General features: G+C 44.3%; 1 protein-coding gene across 7 annotated transcripts in view; it reads right to left on the bottom strand.

The window, feature by feature from the left end:
- SUSD1 (sushi domain containing 1) overlaps nt 1-19,335 on the bottom strand; it is a 143,226-nt gene that overhangs the window by 71,171 nt on the left and 52,720 nt on the right. For all 7 annotated transcript variants that reach the window (XM_033237815.1, XM_033237818.1, XM_033237812.1 and 4 more), the window contains 2 exons: nt 2,620-2,717; nt 1,508-1,694 (listed from right to left, as the gene is read on the bottom strand). In XM_033237815.1, the coding sequence (XP_033093706.1) occupies nt 1,508-1,694; nt 2,620-2,717 (285 nt within the window). The remainder of the gene's footprint in view (nt 1-1,507; nt 1,695-2,619; nt 2,718-19,335) is intronic.

Below are 19,335 nucleotides of genomic sequence, written 5' to 3'. Positions count from 1 at the left end.
GCCAATATGGTGAAACCCAGTCTCTACTAAAAACACAAAAAATAGCCAGGCATGGCAGTGGGTGCCTGTAATCCCAGCTCCTCAGAAGGCTGAGGCAGGAGTATCGCTTGAACCTAGGAAGCAGAGATTGCAGTGAGCCAAGATAGCACCACTGCACTCCAGCCTGGGTGACAGGGCAAGACTCCATCTCAGAAAATAAATAAATAAATGACATCAATTACTTCTCAAAGTTTGTCTACAGGGTTTTTTGTTTGTTTGTTTTCTGAGACAGGGTCTTGCCCTGTCACCCAGGTTGGAGTGCAGTGGCATGATCAGAGCTCACTGCAGCCTTGACCTCTTGGGTTCAAGTGATCCTCTTGCCTCAGCCACCCGAGTAACTGGGACTATAGGCATGCACCATCACACTAGGCTAAATTTTCTTTCTTTCTTTTTTTTGGTAGAGATGGGGATCTCACTATGTTGCTCAGGTTGACCTCAAACACCTGGCTTCAAGCAATCCTCCTCAGCCTCCCAAAGTGCAGGGATTACAGGCATGAGCCACTGTGCCCCACCTGTCTACAAAGTATTTAATTAGTCCTCATACCTCATAACCAGAGGTTTTGTTTTTTTTTTAACTTACTGTAATTGTCACAATGTTTTTAAAAACCGATGTGACAATTATGTACAATGAGGTTTATTTCTACTTCTTAAAGCTCCTTCCCTCCACACCTTTTTTCGGCTAACACCTACCCTCCTGCACCCTAGGGGTGCCCCTGCTTCCACCTCCCCACTCTCAACTTGATCCCCTTAAAGCTGCTGGGTCAGCCTCCCTGGCACCTCCTCTTTCACATGCAAGAGCAAGAAATGACTCTTTTTTTTTTTTTTTTTTTTTTTTTTTTGAGACAGAATCTTGCCTGTTGCCCAGGCAGGAGTGCAGTGGCACTATCTCAGCTCACTCACTGCAACCTCTGCCCCCTGGGTCCAAGTGACTCCCGAGTTGCTGGGACTGCAGGCGTGCGCCACCACACCCAGCTAAGTTTTTCTATTTCTAGTAGAGATATGATTTTGCCATGTTGGCCACGCTGGTCTGGAACTCCTGACCTCAAGTGATCCACCTGTTTCAGCCTCCCAAAGTGCTGGGATTATAGGCATGAGCCACCACGACTGGCCAGAAATGACTTTTGAGTTTACTGCCAAAGATAAGCCACATGGCTACCCTCTGTTGCCTTGGGTATTTGAGAGTGGACCGATCATCAGCTAGTGTTCTCCTTTTAAATGCCTTTTTGTTACTTGCCACCTCTCCCTGAGGGCTCAGCTGAGAAAAAATACCCCAGAGCCCATTCAGCCTGGTACCAAGAGGATACGGATCTCTCGACCTGCTCTAGTTCTACGGCTGGAGCAACTACATCTGAGCATAAATCTCAGAAAGCAAATAGGAGCTCTCCGGCCCAGCTGATTCTGCAGCATACTTCCCCACATTCTGGGCTTAGCATTTTCTAGGAGGAAATGAGACTTCACCTCCACCTACCAGCTGTCTGGAAACCAATGACGGCTGGCACAGAGCGCCTGGGAGGTGCTGTGGAGATGTTCACAGTGTAGTTGGTGCCTGGGTACAGGGCTAGGCACACTTCTGGGGTCCTGCTGTCTGTGGTCAAGTTGACTGTCTCCTCATGAACTGATTCCATAGGGTCCAACCGTTGTCCTTTTATGGATATCTTCGAGAGGAAAAGACAAGAGAACCCCCTATGACTCCGGTCAAAACAATCCAGAATTTGTGGTACTGGAGCCCATTCTCCTGCTATTCCATTTTATACCGCGCTGCTCAGCCAGGGAGCGTTCGTAAGGTAAACCTCTGCTACCAGGTATCTGCTGATAAAGTCTGATCAGCCCAGTGAATATTAAACCCCTAGAAGAGACATAAATGAGGAATCTCCCTAGGAAGTGCTCTCCTGCACACGAATGATCAAATGGAGACAACTGCAACCTGAGGACCATTGGCTGCACTCTGTCACCAAGTCAGCAGACGCTCCCGGGCTTGCTCTGGGGGCGTGAAATACAAGCACTTGGAAACAAGCAATCGTGAGGATGCCAAATATAAACGCATCCCCCACACATGCACCCTGCTGAATGACAAACATGTTAAACACGAAATGCAAAATAACGAAATAATACAGATATCTTCAAAAATTCCGTCCGCTCTTTTTAAATGACAGTGGGATCAGAAAGCAGTTAGATTGAGGCCAGGTGCAGTGGCTCATGCCTATAATCCCAGCACTCTGGGAGGCCGAGGTAGGTGGATCACCTGAAGTCAGAAGTTCGAGACCAGCCTGGCCAACATGGTGAAACCCCATCTCTATTGAAAATACAAAAAATTAGCCAAGCATGGTGGTGCACACCTGTAATACCAGCTACTTAGGAGGCTGAGGCAGGAGAATCACTTGAACCCAGGAGGCTGAGGTTGCAGTGAGCCGAGATCCCACCACTGCACTCCAGCCTGGGCAACAGAGTGAGACTGTCTCAAAAAAAAAAAAAAAAAAAGCAATTAGATTGAAAAGCTCTCACGGAAGCAAGTCCCTCTGACTCATATTCCCATGGGTGACGTGTCTGTCCTAACAGGAAGAAGTAGATCGTTTTACTTACCACATATGCGATCTGGGGGTTTATTCTTCCTAAGTTGATTTGCCATCTCACACAGGTATCATTAAACACTGATACATCATCAATTTTTGTCAGAATTTCTAAAAGAGAAAAAGGCAGTCGACTTACAAAATGCATCAATGGGCTTTAGGAAAATTCTGAAGGAGATCAGTCTATCTGCACAGCTGGTATCTCTGCTGGTCACCATTCATCCTCAGAGGCAGACACTGAGTCGGGCAATGCAAGCTCTCCCAAGCCAGTCACCCAACTTCTCTTCATCAGGAATGAGCGTGGCCCATTACCTGACTTAGAGGGAAAGGAAAGATTCCTGCTTGGGTATAGGTCAGAATTCCAACCTGTGATTCACTTGACAGGCCACTGATGCCACTGGCATTCCACTCGGGTAGAATGGAACGAGGCCCAGAACTGGGTCTGAGTGAGACCTTCCCTGCAATTGCACAGGTGAGACCTGCTTCCACCTTTCTCTTCCCAGCAGGATGGTGGGAAACTCCTTCAAGTCACTGCTATCCCAGGGGGGAAAATGGCATGTCTCACCACACAGGACCATGCCTCAGAAACAGGTTGGGGCAAACTAAAGAAATTCTCCACAAGGTTCCTAGGTACTTCTGGCACTCCTGTAACTGAAGCTATTTAATCTTCTTCTATCAGGAGGCCACAGATTCCTCTGGGTTGTTCTGCTTCTTTTAAATATTCTGCATGTATTCCAGGTAATGAATTTAGCAATGTGGGAAACCATATGAAGGCCTTGGTTCCCCGAGGCAACATAGTTTTCAACAGTCCCAGTCAACCCTCAAGTGGTTGCTGAGACAGGAAGAAGGAAAGGGGATCTAGCTTTTTATTTCTTTGAAATCAAATTTCCAGCCGGGTGCAGTGGCTCACACTTGTAATCTCAGCACTTTGGGAGGTCAAGGTTGGCAGATTACCTGAGCTCAGAAGTCTGAGACCAGCCTGGACAACACAGTGAAACCCCATCTCTACTAAAAATACAAAACTTAGAGAGGTGTGGTGGCACGTGCCTGTAATCTCAACTACTTTTGAGGCTGAGGCAGGAGAATGGCTTGAACCTGGGAGGCAGAGGTTGCAGTAAGCTGAGATTGCACCACTGCACTCCAGCCTGGGTGACAGAGCAAAACTCCAACTCAAAAATAGTAAAATAAAATAAAATAAACTCCCTACACACAAGTAATCTACTTCGACCGGGTGCGGTGGCTCACGCCTATAATCCCAGCACTTTGGGAGGCCGAGGCGGGTGGATCACGAGGTCAGGAGATCGAGACCACGGTGAAACCCCGTCTCTACTAAAAATACAAAAAATTAGCCGGGCGCAGTGGCAGGCGCCAGTAGTCCCAGCTACTCAGGAGGCTGAGGCAGGAGAATGGCATAAACCCAGGAGGCAGAGCTTGCAGTGAGCCGAGATCGCCCCACTGCACTCCAGCCAGGGGGACAGAGCGAGACTCCGTCTCAAAAAAAAAAAAAAAAAAAAAACAAGTAATCTACTTGCAATGATATGATCTTATAATCCACACCAAAACAAGTATTAGAGCTGAGAAAGGAGGTCAGTGAGGTTGCGGACTACAAAGCCAATGTACAAAACTCTATTGTATTTCTATACACTAGCAATGAGCAGTCCAAAGATGAAATTAAGAAAACGATTTCGGCGGAGCAAGATGGCCAAATAGGAACAGCTCCAGTCTCCAACTCCCAGCGTGAGCGACACAGAAGACCAGTGATTTCTGCATTTTCAACTGAGGTACTGGGGTCATCTCACTGGGGAGTGCCGGACAATTGGTGCTGGTCAGCTGCTGCAGCCTGACCAGTGAGAGCTGAAGCAGGGTGAGGCATTGCCTCACCTGGGAAGCGCAAGGGGGAAGGGAATCCCTTTTCCTAGCCAGGGGAACTGAGACACACAACACCTGGAAAATCGGGTAATTCCCACCCCAATACTGTGCTTTAAGCAAACGGGCACACCAGGAGATTATACCCACACCTGGCCGGGAGGGTCCCACGGCCACGGAGCCTCCCTCATTGCTAGCACAGCAGTCTGCGATCTAACCAAAATGGCAGCAGCGAGGCTGGGGGAGGGGCGCCCGCCATTGCTGAGGCTTAAGTAGGTAAACAAAGCCGCTGGGAAGCTCGAACTGGGTGGAGCTCACAGCAGCTCAAGGAAACCTGCCTGTCTCTGTAGACTCCACCTCTGGGGACAGGGCACAGCTAAACAACAAAAGGGGAAGCAGCAGAGGCCTGTGCAGACGCGAACGACTCTGTCTGACAGCTTTGAAGAGAGCAGTGGATCTCCCAACACGGAGGTTGAGATCTGAGAACGGACAGACTGCCTGCTCAAGTGGGTCCCTGACCCCTGAGTAGCCTAACTGGGAGACATCCCCCACTAGGGGCAGTCTGACACCCCACACCTCACAGGGTGGAGTACACCCCTGAGAGGAAGCTTCCAAAGTAAGAATCAGACAGGTACACTCGCTGTTCAGCAATATTCTATCTTCTGAAACCTCTGCTGCTGATACCCAGGCAAACAGGGTCTGGAGTGGACCTCAAGCAATCTCCAACAGACCTACAGCTGAGGGTCCTGACTATTAGAAGGAAAACTATCAACAGGAAGAACACTATACCAAAACCCCATCAGTACGTCACCATCATCAAAGACCAGAGGCAGATAAAACCACGAAGATGGGGAAGAAGCAGGGCAGAAAAGCTGGAAATTCAAGAAATAAGAGCGCATCTCCCCCTGCAAAGGAGTGCAGCTCATCGCCAGCAAGGGATCAAAGCTGGTCAGAGAATGACTTTGACGAGATGAGAGAAGAAGGCTTCAGTCCATCAAACTTCTTAGAGCTAAAGGAGGAATTACGTACCCAGCGCAAAGAAACTAAAAATCTTGAAAAAAGAGTGGAAGAATTGATAGCTAGAATAATTAATGCAGAGAAGGTCATAAATGAAATGACAGAGATGAAAACCATGACACGAGAAATACGTGACAAATCCACAAGCTTCAGTAACCAACTGGATCAACTGGAAGAAAGAGTATCAGCGATTGAGGATCAAATGAATGAAATGAAGCGAGAAGAGAAACCAAAAGAAAAAAGAAGAAAAAGAAATGAACAAAGTCTGCAAGAAGTATGGGATTATGTAAAAAGACCAAATCTACGTCTGATTGGGGTGCCTGAAAGTGAGGGGGAAAATGGAACCAAGCTGGAAAACACTCTTCAGGATATCATCCAGGAGAACTTCCCCAACCTAGTAGGGCAGGCCAACATTCAAATTCAGGAAATACAGAGAACACCACAAGATACTCCTCGAGAAGAGCAACTCCAAGACACATAATTGCCAGATTCACCAAAGTTGAAATGAAGGAAAAAATCTTAAGGGCAGCCAGAGAGAAAGGTCGGGTTACCCACAAAGGGAAGCCCATCAGACTAACAGCAGACCTCTCGGCAGAAACTCTACAAGCCAGAAGAGAGTGGGGGCCAATATTCAACATTCTTAAAGAAAAGAATTTTCAACCCAGAATTTCATATCCAGCCAAACTAATTTCATAAGTGAAGGAGAAATAAAATCCTTTACAGATAAGCAAATGCTTAGAGATTTTCTCACCACCAGGCCTGCCTTACAAGAGACCCTGAAGGAAGCCCTAAACATGGAAAGGAACAACCGGTACCAGCCATTGCAAAAACATGCCAAAATGTAAAGACCATGGAGGCTAGGAAGAAACTGCATCAACTAATGAGCAAAATAACCAGTTAATATAATGGCAGGATCAAGTTCACACATAACCATATTAACCTTAAATGTTAATGGACTAAATGCTCCAATGAAAAGACACAGACTGGCAAACTGGATAAAGAGTCAAGACCCATCAGTCTGCTGTATTCAGGAGACCCATCTCACATGCAGAGACATACATAGGCTCAAAATAAAGGGATGGAGGAAGATCTACAGAGCAAATGGAGAACAAAAAAAAGCAGGGGTTGCAATCCTAGTCTCTGATAAAATAGACTTTAAACCATCAAAGATCAAAAGAGACAAAGAAGGCCATTACATAATGGTAAAGGGATCAATTCAACAGGAAGAGCTAACTATCCTAAATATATATGCACCCAATACAGGAGCACCCAAATTCATAAAGCAAGTCCTTAGAGACTTACAAAGAGACTTAGACTCCCATACAATAATAATGGGAGACTTCAACACTCCACTGTCAACATTAGACAGATCAACGAGACAGAAAGTTAACAAGGATATCCAGGAATTGAACTCATCTCTGCACCAAGCGGACCTAATAGACATCTATAGAACTCTCCACCCCAAATCAACAGAATATACATTCTTCTCAGCACCACATCGCACTTATTCCAAAATTGACCACATAATTGGAAGTAAAGCACTCCTTAGCAAATTTAAAAGAACAGAAATTATAACAAACTGTCTCTCAGACCACAGTGCAATCAAACTAGAACTCAGGACTAAGTAACTCAATCAAAACCGCTCAACTACATGGAAACTGAACAACCTGCTCCTGAATGACTACTGGGTACATAACAAAATGAAGGCAGAAATAAAGATGTTCTTTGAAACCAATGAGAACAAAGATACAACATACCAGAATCTCTGGGACACATTTAAAGTAGTGTGTAGAGGGAAATTTATAGCACTAAATGCCCACAAGAGAAAGCAGGAAAGATCTAAAATTGACACTCTAACATCACAATTAAAAGAACTGGAGAAGCAAGAGCAAACACATTCAAAAGCTAGCAGAAGGCAAAAATAACTAAGATCAGAGCAGAACTGAAGGAGATAGAGACACAAAAAACCCTCCAAAAAATCAATGAATCCAGGAGTTGGTTTTTTGAAAAAATCAACAAAATTGACAGACCGCTAGCAAGACTAATAAAGAAGAAAAGAGAGAAGAATCAAATAGACGCAATAAAAATGATAAAGGGGATATCACCACGGACCCCACAGAAATACAAACTACCATCAGAGAATACTATAAACACCTCTACGCAAATCAACTAGAAAATCTAGAAGAAATGGATAATTTCCTGGACACTTACACTCTCCCAACACTAAACCAGGAAGAAGTTGAATCCCTGAATAGACCAATAGCAGGCTCTGAAATTGAGGCAATAATTAATAGCCTACCAACCAAAAAAAGTCCAGGACCAGATGGATTCACAGCTGAGTTCTACCAGAGGTACAAGAAGGAGCTGGTACCATTCCTTCTGAAACTATTCCAATCAATAGAAAAAGAGGGAATCCTCCCTAACTCATTTTATGAGGCCAACATCATCCTGATACCAAAGCCTGGCAGAGACACAACAAAAAAAGAAAATTTTAGACCAATATCCCTGATGAACATCGATGCAAAAATCCTCAATAAAATACTGGCACACCGGATTCAGCAGCACATCAAAAAGCTTATCCACCATGATCAAGTGGGCTTCATCCCTGGGATGCAAGGCTGGTTCAACATTCGCAAATCAATAAATGTAATCCAGCATATAAACAGAACCAAAGACAAGAACCACATGATTATCTCAATAGATGCAGAGAAGGCCTTTGACAAAATTCAACAGCCCTTTATGCTAAAAACGCTCAATAAATTCGGTATTGATGGAACGTACCTCAAAATAATAAGAGCTATTTATGACAAACCCACAGCCAATATCATACTGAATGGGCAAAAACTGGAAAAATTCCCTTTGAAAACTGGCACAAGACAGGGATGCCCTCTCTCACCACTCCTATTCAACATAGTGTTGGAAGTTCTGGCTAGGGCAATCAGGCAAGAGAAAGAAATAAAGGGTATTCAATTAGGAAAAGAAGAAGTCAAATTGTCCCTGTTTGCAGATGACATGATTATATATTTAGAAAACCCCATTGTCTTAGCCCAAAATCTCCTTAAGCTGATAAGCAACTTCAGCAAAGTCTCAGGATACAAAATTAATGTGCAAAAATCACAAGCATTCTTATACACCAGTAACAGACAAACAGAGAGCCAAATCAGGAATGAACTTCCATTCACAATTGCTTCAAAGAGAATCAAATACCTAGGAATCCAACTTACAAGGGATGTAAGGACCTCTTCAAGGAGAACTACAAACCACTGCTCAGTGAAATAAAAGAGGACACAAACAAATGGAAGAACATACCATGCTCATGGATAGGAAGAATCAATATCATGAAAATGGCCATACTGCCCAAGGTTATTTATAGATTCAATGCCATCCCCATCAAGCTACCAATGAGTTTCTTCACAGAATTGGAAAAAACGGCTTTAAAGTTCATATGGAACCAAAAAAGAGCCCGCATTGCCAAGACAATCCTAAGTCATAAGAACAAAGCTGGAGGCATCACGCTACCTGACTTCAAACTATACTACAAGGCTACAGTAACCAAAACAGCATGGTACTGGTACCAAAACAGAGATATAGACCAATGGAACAGAACAGAGTCCTCAGAAATAATACCACACATCTACAGCCATGTGATCTTTGACAAACCTGAGAGAAATAAGACATGGGGAAAGGATTCCCTATTTAATAAATGGTGCTGGGAAAATTGGCTAGCCATAAGTAGAAAGCTGAAACTGGATCCTTTCCTTACTCCTTATACGAAAATTAATTCAAGATGGATTAGAGACTTAAATGTTAGACCGAATACCATAAAAACCCTAGAAGAAAACCTAGGTAGTACCATTCAGGACATAGGCATGGGCAAGGACTTCATGTCTAAAACACCAAAAGCAACAGCAGCAAAAGCCAAAATTGACAAATGGGATCTCATTAAACTAAAGAGCTTCTGCACAGCAAAAGAAACTACCATCAGAGTCAACAGGCAACCTACAGAATGGGAGAAAATTTTTGCAATGTACTCATCTGACAAAGGGCTAATATCCAGAATCTACAAAGAACTCAAGCAAATTTACAAGAAAAAAGCAAACAACCCCATCAAAAAGTAGGCAAAGGATATGAACAGACATTTCTCAAAAGAAGACATTCATACAGCCAATAGACACATGAAAAAATGCTCATCATCACTGGCCATCAGAGAGATGCAAATCAAAACCACAATGAGATACCATCTCACACCAGTTAGAATGGCAATCATTAAAAAGTCAGGAAACAACAGGTGCTGGAGAGGATGTGGAGAAATAGGAACACTTTTACACTGTTGGTGGGATTGTAAACTAGTTCAACCATTATGGAAAACAGTATGGCGATTCCTCAAGGATCTAGAACTAGATGTACCATATGACCCAGCCATCCCACTACTGGGTATATACCCAAAGGATTATAAATCATGCTGCTATAAAGACACATGCACACGTATGTTTATTGCGCACTATTCACAATAGCAAAGACTTGGAATCAACCCAAATGTCCATCTGTGACAGACTGGATTAAGAAAATGTGGCACATATACACCATGGAATTATGCAGCCATAAAAAAGGATGAGTTTGCGTCCTTTGTAGGCACATGGATGCAGCTGGAAACCATCATTCTTTGCAAACTATCACAAGAACAGAAAACCAAACACCTCATGTTCTCACTCATAGGTGGGAACTGAACAATGACATCACTTGGACTCGGGAAGGGGAACATCACACATCGGGGCCTATCATGGGGAGGGGGGAGGGGGGAGGGATTGCATTGGGAGTTATACCTGATATAAATGACGAATTGATGGGTGCTGACGAGTTGATGGGTGCAGCACACCAACATGGCACAAGTATACATATGTAACAAACCTGCACGTTATGCACATGTACCCCAGAACTTAAAGTATAATAAAAAAAAAAAAAGAAATTAAAAAAAAAAAGAAAAGAAAATTATTTCATTTACAATACTATCAAAAACAAACAGGCCTGGTGCAATGGTTCACACCTGTAATCCCAGCACTTTGGGAGGCCAAGGCAGGTTGGTCACCTGAGGTCAGGAGTTCGAGAGCAGCCTGGCTAACATGGCGAAATCCCATCTCTACTAAAAATACAAAAATTAGCCGGGCACAGTGGCACATGCCTGTAGTCCCAGCTACTTGGGAGGCTGAGGCAGGAGAATCACTTGAACCTGGGAAGCAGAGGTTGCAGTGAGCCAAGATCCTGCCACTGCACTCCAGCCTGGGTGACAGAGTGAGACTCCATCTCAAAAACAAAAACAAAAACAAACAAACAAAATTCCTGCAGACAGAAGCTATCATACAATTATTCCCAGAGAAAATTATCCTCATGTCACCAAAATTGGATATTCCACAGCCCCAGTTCAAGCCTTCCCATTGAAGCAGACACCTCTTAAGAACTCCTCAACCTCTCTCAGCTTCCCCTGCTCCTTGTCCCATCCCTGCATGGGTTTTGACAACATGACCAGGTCTTGCCTCCTATTCTGGGGCTTCCCTGCTGTGGCACCCACACTTCAGCACATGCCATCTGGAAGTGCAGGGGAGTTAAAATCCCATGGGGTAAGGAGCTGGTAGATAAATCCTCCCTCCTTTCTTTTCTCTGAAGGGCTGTCCAACAAAGACTTCATTTCTTCAGCGTCTAAGGACACTGTCACACAGATGGGGTAATGCCTGCCCTCTGTGGAGACAAGTACAATCAGGCATCGTACGCTGACTCTCCTTCTTTCCCTGCTTTACTGCCCTTGGTTCCCACTCCTGATGCCTGGGATTTGATTCTCTACTGCATGATCAATATAAACCCAATGAAAGGCTCCCATCTAAGAAGAGCGAGAAAGCTAATTCTCCATCTCAGAAAATGACTCTCCACAACTCAGCTCCTGTTTCTCCCTTCTAGTAAATCTCTTCGCAGTCTCCAAGTGCAAAAGGAAGCCTGCACCTCAGGTACCTGTAGGGCCAATCCTCTTCTCCTGTACTCAGAACCAATGCTAGCTTTGGATTGACCCAGATCTATTGATCTCTCTGCCCAAATAAGAGTTTATATCTTTACTAAATCATCCCTTCGGCAACAATTTCTAGATTCTGTGTCCCACATGACCTGGTCTTGGGTAAGCCCACAGCTGTCTGCAGCATTCCTGGGTCTCCGTATTAGTATTTCTCCCTAGAACACACACAGATTGAAATCAAATAAATACTCCAATTGTGGGCCAGGTGGGTGCGGTGGCTCACGCCTGTAATCCTAGCACTTTGGGAGGCTGAGATGGGCACATCACTTGAGGTCAGGAGTTTGAGACCAGCCTGGGCAACATGGTGAAACCCTGTCTCTACTAAAAATACAAAAAATTAGCCAGGCGTGGTGGTATACACCTGTAATTCCAGCTACTTGGGAGACTGAGGCACAAGAATCACTTGAACCCAGGAGGCAGAGGTTGCAATGGGCCAAGATTGTGCCACTGCACTGCAGCCTGGGCAACAGAATGAGACTCCATTGCAAAAAAAAAAAAAAAAAAGAAAGAAAAAGAGAAAAAAAAGAAATACTCCAATTATGAGCATGGGTACCCTAAGAGACACAATGACCTTATCAGTTCACCCCCTTGGGTAGCATAAAGATGATGTTGGTACTACTCTTTTATCAGCCTGAACAAGCCCCAGATATTTCTGGCCTCTACCCTCTTTGCTGCCCTTCAAAGCCCCAGAGCTCTTGGCGTCTCTGCTCACTCACACATCCCTTTGATGCTAACTCACCACCTGGTCCAGAAAGAAAAGGCACCAGCCCAGCCCTCATCTTCTCTCTGAGTTGCCAGCAAAGCGAATTTCCTTCTTACTCTCAGTTCCTTTGTCATCCAAGCAGAGATTAGAAAGGAGTTTTCTTTCTTGTCCTTCCTTCTTGCTCATTCACTATGACAACTGTAAATGGCATCTCAAAGATGCCATCTGCCTCCAGCCTGTGCCATGCTCTCTGCACAGATGGGACCCAGATCCAATTATAGGGGTGTCAGATATTTCATCCCAGGGAGCAGTTTAACAAAGTTTGGTTGCTTTTCCCTCCAGGTGCCTACAAATTAGTTGGAAAGACTCCTTTATAAATGAATCAGATATTCAACATCTACATTAATGCTGCCCTTTGAATGGAGACTATATGCCCTCATTCCAATAGTGCTGATAACTGAAAACATTTCTGGAAGTCCTCTTTGGAGCTGTCCCAGAGCTCTTTCATTCCCTACTCACTACTAACTGAATGGCTATCAAATGCCAAGCATCCTGCCACTCCAGGCACTGGGCTGTGACGATGTTATCTGCTGACTATGTAGGGAAAAAGTACTCTTAAAAGTCATGGATCTGTTAATGGTAGTTGAAGGTACGGTTGCAGGTGAGATATGCAGGTAGGGCAGAGACAGTGAATGGCCCAACGGCAGAACACTGGGAAACACTGAAACTCGGGGGGATCCAGAGGAAAAAGGCAATGCAGAAGAGAGGCAGGAGGCTGGTAGAGGGACTGATGTCTAGGAAGGAAAGGAAGAACTTGAAAGAGTGTCTCTCAGCCTTCCAAGGCCAGGCACAGTAGCTGACACCTGTAATCTTAGCACTTTGAGAGGCCGAGGCGGGCAGATTACTTGAGGCCAGGAATTCGAGACCAGCCTGGCCAACATGGCAAAAATACATCTCTACTAAAAATATAGAAATTAGCCAGGTGTGGTGGTGCACACCTGTAATCCCAGCTACTCGGGAGGCCAAGGCACGAGAATCACTTGAATCTGGGAGGCGGAGGTTGCAGTAGGCTGATATTGTGCCACTGCACTCCAGCCTAGGTAATACAACAAGACTCTGTCCCTAAAAAATAAAAATAAAAATAATTTCTTTAAGCAAATTATCAGCCTTCCTTCCCACCAGTCCCCCACAGCCTCCTCATTCCCTAGCCAAGAAGGGCCTGGAGCAGTTCAAGGCAGTGGGCACAAGCTCCATCTCCCCCTCTCCTCTCACATGGCCCTTCTCCCCTGATGGACTGCCCACAGCATCAGGATTAGATCTGAGGTTTGATTTTGGGTAGAGGTGGGAAGAGCAGGCCCTTGTCCTGTCTAGTGGTCTTTTATTTTATTTTATTTTATTTTTTGAGACAGAGTCTCGCTCGTCGCCCAGGCTGAAGTGCAGTGGCATGATCTCAGCTCACTGCAAGCTCTGCCTCCCGGGTTCATACCATTCTCCTGCCTCAGCCTCCAGAGTAGCTGGAACTACAGGTGCCCACCACCACACCCAGCTAATTTTTTGTATTTTTGGTAGAGATGGGGTTTCACCGTGTTAGCCAGGATTGTCTCGATCTCCTGACCTCATGATCCGCCCGCCTTGGCCTCCCAAAGTGCTGGGATTACAGGCATGAGCCACCGTGCCCGGCTAGTGGTCTTTTAAACAGAGACCTCTCTGGCTTAAAAGAAGGAGGCCCACATAGCATCCAGCTGAACTCTCATTGGATTTGGGGAAAGAAAGCTTCAGTGGGTGATAAAGTAAGTGCCTTTGTTTTGCTTTACTGTGTGTGTGTGTGTGTGTGTGTGTGTACACACATACATATATATATAATGTTATGTATATATAGATAGGTATAGATATATATAATGTTACGTATTTTGATATTTTGTTAGCATCTAGTATTTCTCTATGTGGTACTTATTACGTTAACTAAATATGTAAATCATTATATAATGACTACCTCTCCTGAATGTAACTTTACAATGGCAAAGACCATGTTTCTCTCTCTATCCTCAGGTCCTAGTATAGTGCTTTAAATATAGATATTAAAAATATGTATTATTTGGTTGACTAGTTGAATGGATGGATAAATGATCCACAATGCTAAATGTTGTGGAAAGGTTGAGAAGGATGAGAGCTGAAACTGGAATATGAAGTTGGCAGTTAGGTGGTCATCAGTCACCTTGGTGAGATGCTATAGTGAAGTGGGGGTGTTCAATGCCTGGTTTCCCCCCAGTAGGCTGAGAAGAGCATTGGAGGGGAGGGAACAAGACAGTGAGCCCAGACTACTCTTTCAGAAGTCCCACTGTGCAAGGATAGGGGCTGGTCTAGTGTACTCCCTTGGTTTACAATTTTATATCCTTTTTCTTTATTTCTGGAAACAGCAAAAGGTCATACAGAATAAATCCAGGTGACCCAAACAGATGGTCAAGCGAGCTCAGTATCATTTCTAGTCAAAACAGCATCTGAGTTCAAAAGGAATGTAACTGATCTTCTAATACGGCTCATAAACTACCTCCAAAGGCTATTCTCAAACAGGATTCCAAGGCAAACATATGATGATAACGGCAGCACCAGAGAAATCAGGGTATGGCTTCCCACAGTGGCTACTTGAATAAATGTGTGTTTGGCTATAAAAGTTTTAATGTGTTTCCTTTCTTTCTTTGAAGTCTTAGATTCACATAAAATAAGTAGAAGTAGCATGGCTTAGAGTACATCACTGTAAAATATATTGCACACTTTGGGATGATTTTTGGTGGCACACAAATACTTTTTTTTTTTTTTTTTTTGGAGACGGAGTCTTGCACTGTCACCTAGGATGGAGTGCAGTGGCGTGTTCTCAGCTCACTACAACCTCCGCCTCCTGAGTTCAAGCAATCCTCGGCCTCAGCCTCCCGAGTAGCTGGGACTACAGGCATGTGCCACCACACCCAGCTAATTTTTATATCTTTAGTAGAGGCAGAATCTCACCATGTTGGCCAGGCTGGTCTCAAACTCCTGACCTCAGGTGATCCACCCCCCTCGGCCTCCCAAAGTGCTGGGATTACAGGCGTGAGCCACCGTGCCCAGCCAGGAATACATTTTTATCTGTTCGCTATGTATCGGTTTTTGTGTATATCAGAAAAATACACCTACTTCATCGGACTCATGAGATCACATATATTGTCCTTAATAAATTTGAATTATAAGTTTAAGGTTATATTGTTTAAGGAAACATTCTAAGTAAATAATACTCTTATTATGGCAAACATTGTGTCAGGGTGGTATACAAATAATTCAAGCTTGGGAGACGCTGATGTAGGAGAAAGAATGTGGGCTTTCTGGGCTTACAGGCCTCAGTTCAAATCCTGGCTCTCCCATTTGCTAATTATTGAGTGACCAGTAAAAGTCATTTAACCTTTATGAGTCTCAGATTACTCATCTATGAAATGAAAATAACAAAGCTTACTTCAAAAGGGTTTGAAGAGGATGAAATGAAATTGAGCACTAAGGCCCCTGGTTGAGCCTTGGGTATGTACATTCATGCTCAGCCAGCAGTAGCTATAATGCTTGATGGTCCAAACCTCATTCACATATTCCAATACATCTGACCATGTGGCTATTTATGTAAATGTATCCATCTATTTCGGCTGACCTTTCTGTTCCATCTGAAATGTGTATGGCTGTAAGTGAGCACCCAGTGGCCGGAGAAGAGGGTCACCAGCCAAACAGAAGGGACACAGGCTAACAGTGTCCTGGAGGCATCTGAGCAGTGCCCGGAGCAGTTTAGGGGCACAGAAAGGATCCTAGCGATAAACAGCCTCTGTCCCGGCAGAGATGTTACCCTTCCGAGATCGTGGAGTGAGTGAGCGTCAGCCTTATAATCATTAACCCAGATTCTAAACATGAAAAGCCAAATGGCCTGTGCAGAATGAAAGCCAGGGAAAGTCTTATCAAGAATGAATCAGTCTCTTTGATCTTGAGGTAAACTGACTCATTAACATCAAGCTTCCACCTGGGGTTTTTCCAGACACTAAAGTGATTGCCTAATTCCCAGCTGTCTGGAGTTTCCAGTCCAAACTGGCCTTGCAGGGGGTGGGGAAAAAAAGTCCCACCATCTTGATAGAGCTCATACCTCATTAAAAGCACATATGGATTTGTGCTACTAATCCAAAAGACCAGTCAAAAATATTTTTAAAGGTAATTAAAAACAACCCAGGTAAAGATAAATTATTCTACCCAGTTTGGAACTAAACATGTAAGTACAGGAAGATAAACAGTGAAAACAGGACAGACGTAGGAGGCATTCAGAGAGAAGCAGAAAAGTAGAAAAAGATGAGAGGGGAAGCCAAAAGTGAATATTAAGCAAGGGAAATATAAAATACACACAGGCAGGAGGATGGCTTGAGGCTAGCAGTTTGAGACCAACCTGGGCAACATAGTGAGACCCCCATCTCTACAAAAAAATTTTTTTAAATTTAGCCACGCATGGTGGGTCATGTCTGTAGTCCCAGCTGCTTGGGAGGCTGAGGCAGAAGGATATCTTGAGCCCAGGAGTTTGAGGCTGTGGTTAGCTGTGATCACTGCACTTCAACCTGGGTGAGAGTGAGACTCCATCTCCAACAACAACAACAAATACACAGAGACAGTTGGGATGAGGGGAGTGAAGAAATAGGTAAAAAGTGAAAAACAGGGAAAAGAAAAAAGAAGAGGGATAGCTGAGGAAGAGCCATGGTAATCAGCAGCGCTCACTACACTTCCAGAAGCCTCTCCTACCTACCCACCCAGAGATCATCTGCACTGCACCATGAATTAATCATCATGTAAATCATCCCCTTTATCTGCGGAAATTGAATTTAGCTGCCAATCCTGATTGAGGGCATAAAGGCCTCCTCACAGAAAGATCACAGCTCTCAGGGAAAATGCCTTTTCTTTCCTTAAATCAAAGCTCGCATAAACCCATGGAAACAGCTGCAGCTGGAGCCACAGACTTTGTGAAAGGTAGCAGGCTGAGGATGGTAATTATAATTAGCAGTTACATAACATGTTTGTTCTTCAAAGTGCTCTACAAGCATCAGCTAATTAATAGCTTACTATGCCCCATGCAGATCCACTGGTTTTTCATGCAGTGACTAATTCTTATACCCCCATTGACTGCTGAATGGTGGAGGCAGAGCAGCTTGAGCAATGAAGGAAATGGCTGAGGCTCAGAAGCTATACGCAGCTCTTACCAAGTGACTCCAGCAGTTGCTCTGTGTCGGAAATACTTCCCCAAAACGTTGAATTCAGCATTCCAGGAGGCAGCTACCTCACTTCCTCCAAATAACTGTTGGAGGTGCTTTTGCAAATGCCATGATAGGTTGGAGTGACCATCAGTCTAGTCCAGCATGGCATTAGCTCCAATTATTAAGACTGGAACCCTAGAGTCTTTGGTATCGGTTACACGTTTGCCCTTGCTCCTCTGTGCAGGCTGGGCAAGTCAATGAGACCTCTCTAAGAGAAGACGCATTATATCTCTGGGTTCTCATCCAGCTCTACCCTTTTTTGTTTTTCCGATGGCAGTCTCTGGCCTACATCCTCTTGAATTCGTGATGGAGATAACCAAATGTAGGAATTGCATGGCACACACAGGGCCTCAACGGCAGAGCTGAGCTTTCCATCTATTCCAAGAATGCTTTACTCAAGGATTTCAGAGGTCCAGGAACACCTTGTTACTTGTAAAACGTTATATGTGAATGTGTATGTGCATATCTTTGGGGAAAAGGTCTGTTTCCCCTGTTTCACTGTAAATTCCAAGAGGGTCATGCCGACAAAGTACCTGACATATAGTGCATGCTAAATAGGTATCTATTGAGTGAATGGGCAGATTTCCTCAAATTCCCATCCCCAACATAATTATGAACCATTGCCTATGGACAAATAATCCCCAGGGGCCTACATGTCTTGTTTTCTCTGGCTAGACTTTCCGATGGAAAATATTGGTGAGCAAGACCACAATTCTGCTGCTAGTCAAAGCAGAGACCCAGATCAAAGCTCCTGGAGATTTCACTCTTCAGAGACCTGTCTTCAGAGCCAAGCAAGTCAACAGCCAGAAATATATTCCCAGGGACTATGTGACAACCATTTGTCATATCTTCTCATCAACCATCATAAATGGTAAGAATCACTGCCTTTTCTCACCTTGTCCCTCAGAGGCAGAGGTGTGAAATGAATCATGTAGAAGTGCACGCTTCTGATTCATGAGAAGATCTTCACGTGACGCTAACAACTTTAGGAAAAAGACTAACATGTGCATGGTGTTTTCAGTTTTCTAAAATGTGCCCCACAGATTATCTTATTCGATTCCTTTTCAACACTCTTTGAAGTAAGAAAAACAGATTTTATTTCCTTCTTTTATAGATGAGGAAACTGAGGCTCAGAATGCCTCACCTAATGACACACAGCTAATATATGGCATTGCTAGAATATGAACTGAAGTCTCAAAACTCCTTTTTTTATTGAGACAGAGTCTCACTCTATTCCCCAGGCTGGAGTGCAGGGATGTGATCTTGGCTCACAACTGTCTCCTGGGTTCGAGCAATTCTCCTGCGTCAGCCATCCAAGTAGTGGGGGCTACAGGTGTGCGCAGCCACACCTGGCAAATTTTTAATTTTTTGTAGAGATAGAGTCTCACTATGTCTTCCAGGCTGGTCTTGAACTCCTGGGGTCAAGCAATCCTCCTGCCTTGGCCTCTCAAAGTGCTGGGATTACAGGTGTGAGCCACTGCACCCAGCTAATTTTTGTATTTTTAGTAGACATAGGGTTTTGCCATGTTGGCCAGGCTGGTCTTGAACTCCTGACCTCAAGTGATCTACCTGCCTCAGCCTCCCAAAGTGCAGAGATTACAGGCATGAGCCACTGCACCAGGCTTCAAAACTTGTTTTCACCAGCAATTCCACTTCTGTGTATATATCCAAAAGAATTGAAAACAGGGTCTCAAAGGGATATTTGTACACACGTTTCATAGCGGCATTATTCATCATAGCCGAAAGATGGAACATACCCAAGTGTCCATCAACAGATGAATGGATAAA

The sequence above is a fragment of the Trachypithecus francoisi genome, unplaced genomic scaffold (genome assembly GCF_009764315.1).
Source record: "Trachypithecus francoisi isolate TF-2019V2 unplaced genomic scaffold, Tfra_2.0 Lachesis_group16, whole genome shotgun sequence".
In the NCBI taxonomy this organism is placed as follows: Eukaryota; Metazoa; Chordata; class Mammalia; order Primates; family Cercopithecidae; genus Trachypithecus; species Trachypithecus francoisi.
Note: the sequence above shows the minus strand (reverse complement) of the source record. Positions and strands in the feature narration are given on the sequence as shown.